The sequence below is a fragment of the Camelina sativa genome, chromosome 17 (assembly GCF_000633955.1).
Source record: "Camelina sativa cultivar DH55 chromosome 17, Cs, whole genome shotgun sequence".
In the NCBI taxonomy this organism is placed as follows: domain Eukaryota; kingdom Viridiplantae; phylum Streptophyta; class Magnoliopsida; order Brassicales; family Brassicaceae; genus Camelina; species Camelina sativa.
In genome coordinates, this window is record NC_025701.1 from 253,340 (window position 1) to 259,857 (window position 6,518).

Sequence of the window (6,518 nt, forward strand, 5' to 3'; positions counted from 1 at the left end):
GGGGTTTCTTCTTTTTAATTTCCATGATAAATTTAATATCATTTCAGTTTTTGGTCAATTAATGATTAAAATAGTTGAGTCAATATATAGTTTGTGTTAGTTCCATTCGATATATTTAAAAGAAGTCGTATGCACTAAAAATCAAGAATGAAATGACCGATACGGTCCATGGATACGAATGATCAAAGCACGCTTCAAAGAGGAATAAACGAAACGAGACAAGTGTTGGTAGGGTATGTTCACATAAACCCTAATTACGAAGCTCTCCTTTCCCCGATGAGTCGATGACTATTTCAAACATATCATTCTTAAGGTAATAAACCGTACGAACTCGAGAATTTATTTTTCGTGATATCGAACAAATTTTTTCAAACGAAAAAAAAACATATATACATATATTTTTTTTAAAATGTAATAGAAATAGAAATATGACGTGGTAAATAGAGCAATGGACAAAATCATACAATATATATTAAAAAGAAAAAATGAATGTAGATGGATAGAGTCGTCCCACACTTAAGGTTGGTCCACAATGAATACCGTTGGAGGCTTCGCAGGCTTTTGTTCTGTCCTTGTCTCTTCTCTCTCTCTTCTCCTTTTGTTTGTTATGTTCATCAATCTTAATTCTTTAACTAAATCATGCATATGTTGTTAAATAATTTAGCAGCTACAAAACCAAACTTGCGTAATTCTAAAAATTCATTAACTGATACATAAAAAAAAATACTCAATATCTATCGTAATTTTTAAATTTTCTTTATTGCATGAGGATGATGAAATTGTGTGAGAGTAGTATAAAGAAACAAGAGAAGAGCGAAAAAATTGTGTATATGCGTGGGGATGTCGTCATTAAATTGGAATTTGGCATTTAATGAAAAAAAGAGTGAAAGGTGCTTGACATACACGCGCCGTAGTTTCTTACCGGGAAAAGGATTGGTAGTATTGATGTTAACTAGACCGGGCCCGGTTTAGGATGGGCGGCGGCCGAACCGACCACCTGGCTTACTTCTTCGTATTCTGGTATGATGGATTCTGGTTCTGGATGGATGGATACTGCAAAATCTAATAAATCGGATCTTTTTGGATTTGGATTTTCAGTTAATAATCGGGTGGGGCTCTCTCTGCTAAAGTGACGTCGCGGGTCACTTAAGTCGGTCACTGGTGGAAAACGTGAACCCTGTGATGCCTCTTAATCTTATTACCAACACACACATAACTTCAACAGAGTCTGGCTTCGTTGGATCTCTCTCTCTCTCTCTCGGAACCGTCCAAAAAAGGTCAATTTTGTGGGTTCACGTATCTTACTAGCTCACAAAGAAATACGGCGCTATTTAATTTACCAAAAAAAAAAAAAAAAGACTTTATTATATACCATAAGGTTTGTAATTCAAAATTTTTAAAAATATATACTTGTAAAATTTATTGCAGATTTTTTCCTTTGATTGGTATGGATGTGGTTCAAATCTTCCGTAATATACCTTACCTACTCATGTGTGTTGGATATACAATCGCCTGCGTATGTTGACAAAAAGAATACTTAACAGTACTGGACAGAATCGATCTGTATTATTATAAAAGTCATTATATAATATCGTAATATAGAGCATATTAAAGTATATAAAGGTAGAAAATTTTGGTATTTGGGTCTTCTTATTTTATAAGCGTCAGGCCCATTCTCAATTTTGCTTGCTCACTAATGTACCGCTTGCTGGTGCAGTAATATTGGGCTTTGCTTCGGATTTATATTGGCCGTACCCCATTTAGCTTATTCGACACTAAATTAACACTTACTCAATATCGCATGCTTGCCTCACTCATATCAGTAACGTGATAAACTACGCCGGCGTTTTCCCCTTCACGCTGAGCTCGAATCACTTCAATGTGTAATGCACAGATGTTTCTCCTTGCGTCAGGTGACGACGCAAGTCTTTGGAACATTTTCCAGATGCTAGATCGCCATATATAGATTGGCCAACTGTTTGACATTTTTACACGTTTTATTGAGCATTGTGTATCATTTTCTATCTCGTTTGTCACACGGGGTTCAAAAACTAAAGTCACTTGGATTGCCTTGCTAGAACAGACCGTTTGTTGGATTAAATAAATAAATATATATATATATATATAATTAGTTTGTTTATATAATAAGGTTAAATACACATAAATGAATATTTTAAACACTATGTATTTGACATGGCATCATTTTATATTTTATTCTATTGTGTTGTATATATAAAGAGATATGTGCGTGGAGAATAAAAAAAATCAATAAAGGAGGATGAGATGAAAAGAAACAAAAAAAAATGACAGGAAATAACGAATTGGTCCTTCAATTATGGACAAAAAAGGTCGAATAATTGTTATTTTTTTCTTTCCAAAATGCACCTTTGAGAATCTTAAGATTCAATCATAGATCAGTATGTATTATAGGTACATGTCCCCAATAAGAAAATCAAATACTATCAATGAAAGTAGTAAACGTGAATCGTAAGCTAGTCAGTGTGTGAAGATGCATTTGTCTTAAATTTATAATATGATCATAATATTATTCGATCGACTTAAGATCTCACTTTCCATGCAGATTTTTGCAATTATCTGGAAGAAGAACAAAATAATATCTTAGATTCTTCGGCCTGACTTTCTATCTTTTTCGCATATGCTCAATGTTTCGCGTTTCTATTTGAATTCTTTGGTTATTTGGTCAGCTATAAACTAAACGAGAAACAGAACCAAGATCGAATTCCGTTCCGATTCAAAATATTGTAGAATAATTCTACTTTTCTCTCTTTCTAGTATTGGTCTACTTTACAAAACTAACATATAGTAATTAACAGTAATTATATAACGTGTTAAAAAATATTTAGTAGAAGAAGATGAAAGTAATCCTTAGACAAAATTAAAGTGATGTACTGATTATTTTTAAACTATTTGGGGAAATGTTTGGACTTTGGACTTTGGAGTGTCGGATACTCGATCGGATGCTTACAACGAATCCAAATACATATAGATGGTAACTATTTGCTAAAAAGGTCTAGATTGTTTTATTAATATTTATCGGAGTGCAAACGGTCTATCTAAATATACAAATGATTAAAAATAAAAACGCATCACTACTTCTAAAAGAGTCGGATACGTATTTATTTGGCCGTCGTCATCAATCTGCTAACACATTACTATAAAAGGTAAAAATGCCTAAACTTTTAAATGGTGGAGGAGGCGTTAATAGTTCTACTTTATTACGTCCTATATATTGTACCATTCATACATTAATAGATTTCGTGGGCGTTATGTCTTAAAATTGACTTTAACTCCCAATGGACAGTATCTCTTGAAGATTTTTTTAGAAAAAGTTTAGAGCAACAAACCAACAGTCAATGCTAATTTTTAAAGTAGCGTTACGAACATTTATACTTCTATTGACCGCTCATATCCCTTATTTTCGACGAGTAATTCGTATCATAAAAACACTAATTTGTTTTTTTCAACGAGCAATTCGTATCATAAAATCAATAATTTCTTTTAATTATTTATTTATAAAAGTTGTAGAAAAAGAATAATTGTGTTTTGTGATGCTTGTTGTTTACAGTTTTATAAAATTGAGAAGAAGTTGCACGAGTCGGTCCACAGAATGACAGAACAAAAGCATGAGAAAGAACCGACCAATCACTAAGACCTTTCCACTTGTCTGTATCTCATTGGTGCATCGAACATTGCACTTTTCTGAAAACAGTAAAAAGCTTGGAATGATCCTGACCGTCCCGTACGAATCTATCTAACTAGTGTAACTACGGTCGGCGAAACCGCTAGTTAATTTAGTCAAACCTATGTTATGTACGTGTTTCCATATGAAAACATCAAATATCATTTTAATTTTAGTTTAATGTTATTTATGTTTTCAGTTTATCTTTACTGTTTATATTGACTGATATTTTTCCCGTTTTACAAAACTATTAATTTAAGATAAATTTTGTTTTTTACAAAAATTATCTTTTAATCTCTATTAATTAAATTTCTCAATAAGAAAAAGAAAAATATTTAGCCTATCTGTAAGGAGTAAAATAAAAATTTCAATGACTTTCTTAATATGTGTGAATATGTTGGAATTCTTAATTTTGAATTACGTTTTTAAAAAATCATCATAATGACCCTGTGGAATTCACTGGTTGGTTGGTTTGGAGTAAATAAAAGTAATAAATACTTACTACTAAATAATGAATTTGGTGTTTTTCACAAATTCAGGAAAATTATAGCAAGTTTCCTTTTTCTTTAATATTGCAAAAAGAGGAAAGAAATATTTAACAGAGAAGAGAGCAAGTGACCAGAAAGAGAGAGAGAGAGAGGAAAACGAAGAGAGAAACAGAACAGAGTAGGGATCGATAGACCGTGGAATCTTCGAGTCACATAACACTTTGCAAAAGCTTGAAAAAGGGGTTTTTTTTTCTTTTCTTCTTCTAATTCTTATTTATTTACCAGAGAAAACCAAATCTTTGGTTAGGGTTTTTGCTTGCTCTTCTTCGTGACCCCTTTTAACCTGCAAAACAAATTCTTATAAAATTGGCGTGTTTCGTACGGTCTATCTAACCCTAATCTGTCACAAAACACTCTTCAATCCTCTCACCCCCTTCTCTGGTTTCTTCAATTCTCGTGCTTTTGTTCTGTTTCGTCCCTTGAGTGAGCTTTTTCTGTTTTTTAATGTTCTTAATTTGATTTGATTTATTACCTGAATTATGGTAATGGAGGATGAGCGTAGGGAAGACATAACAAAGCCTTCTTACTGGTTAGATGCTTGCGAAGACATCTCTTGTGATCTTATCGATGATCTTGTCTCTGATTTTGATCCTTCCTCTGTTGCTGTCAATGAATCCACTGATGACAACGGCGTCATCAATGATTTTTTCGGTGGAATCGATCACATTCTAGATAGTATCAAGAACGGTGGAGGCTTACCAAACAATGGCGTTTCTGAGACCATTAAAGAGGTTAGTGTAACTCCTCAGTTGATTCCTGGAGAGATTACTTTATCTGTTAAGGAGAATGGGGTTCAAAAGAATGGCGGTAAGAGAGACCAAGAAGTGTCGAAAGAGGAAGAAGGAGAGAAGGATTGTAAGAGAGCTAGAGTTTGTAGTTACCAGAGTGAAAGGAGTAACCTTTCAGGTAGAGGACAGGCTAATTCTAGGGATAAAGATAGGTTTATGAATAGGAAACGTACTCGTAATTGGGACGAGGCGGTTCACAATAAGAAAAGAGATTGTTACAGTCATAGAAGAGATGGTAGGGATAGAGAAGTTAGAGGTTATTGGGAGAGGGATAAAGTTGGTTCCAATGAGTTGGTTTATCGGTCAGGGACTTGGGAAGCTGATCACGAAAGAGATGTTAAGAAAGGGAGTGGTGGAACCCGAGAGTGCAATGACAAGGCAGAGGAGAATAAGAGTAAGCCTGAAGAACGTAAAGAGAAGGTTGTGGAAGAGCAAGCAAGGAGATATCAGTTGGATGTGCTTGAACAAGCGAAAGCGAAAAACACAATTGCTTTCCTTGAGACCGGTGCTGGAAAGACACTTATCGCAATTCTTCTTATCAAGAGTGTTCATAAAGATTTAATGAGCCGGAATAGAAAAATGCTCTCGGTCTTCTTGGTTCCTAAAGTGCCTTTGGTCTATCAGGTAACTATATAACTTTCATGTTCGTAGTTTTCTTGCTCACCTTTGGGGTTTAGTTTGTTGATTTATCTTATGTTTTCAGCAAGCAGAAGTGATCCGTAATCAAACTAGTTTTCAAGTTGGACATTATTGTGGTGAGATGGGACAAGATTTCTGGGATGCTCGAAGGTGGCAGCGAGAGTTCGAGTCTAAGCAGGTTGCTTTTGATGCTTCGTTTTCCTCACGGGTTTGGATCATTTTATTTATCTGTTCTCGAAGTTTACAGTTTTTTTTCTTCTTCTATGCAGGTTCTAGTAATGACAGCACAAATTCTATTGAATATACTGAGGCATAGCATCATTAGAATGGAGACAATTGATCTTCTTATCCTCGACGAGTGTCACCATGCTGTCAAGAAACATCCATACTCATTAGTGATGTCAGAGTTTTACCACACAACCCCTAAGGACAAAAGACCTGCCATCTTTGGAATGACTGCTTCGCCCGTTAATCTAAAGGGTACTTATTGTTTCTTGTTCTAAGCGTATCTTGCTTGCTAATGTTCTTGAAACTGACTTCTTTTTTATTTGTTTACGTAGGTGTTTCAAGCCAAGTAGATTGTGCGATAAAAATACGCAACCTCGAGACCAAGTTGGATTCTACGGTTTGTACAATAAAAGACCGGAAAGAGTTAGAGAAGCATGTGCCTATGCCTTCAGAGATTGTTGTTGAGTATGACAAAGCTGCGACTATGTGGTCTCTTCACGAGACAATAAAGCAAATGATTGCAGCCGTGGAAGAAGCAGCACAAGCAAGTTCAAGGAAAAGCAAGTGGCAGTTTATGGGGGCTAGGGATGCTGGAGCAAAGGATGAATTGAGACA

At 34.8% G+C, this 6,518-nt stretch overlaps 1 protein-coding gene across 1 annotated transcript in view; it reads left to right on the forward strand.

The window, feature by feature from the left end:
- Positions 4,308-6,518, forward strand: part of LOC104754248 (endoribonuclease Dicer homolog 1-like) — a 9,080-nt gene continuing 6,869 nt past the window's right edge. The window contains exons 1-4 of the mRNA XM_010476385.2: positions 4,308-5,660; positions 5,740-5,853; positions 5,945-6,155; positions 6,236-6,339. Of these exons, the coding sequence (XP_010474687.1) occupies positions 4,728-5,660; positions 5,740-5,853; positions 5,945-6,155; positions 6,236-6,339 (1,362 nt within the window). The 5' untranslated portion in view covers positions 4,308-4,727. The remainder of the gene's footprint in view (positions 5,661-5,739; positions 5,854-5,944; positions 6,156-6,235; positions 6,340-6,518) is intronic.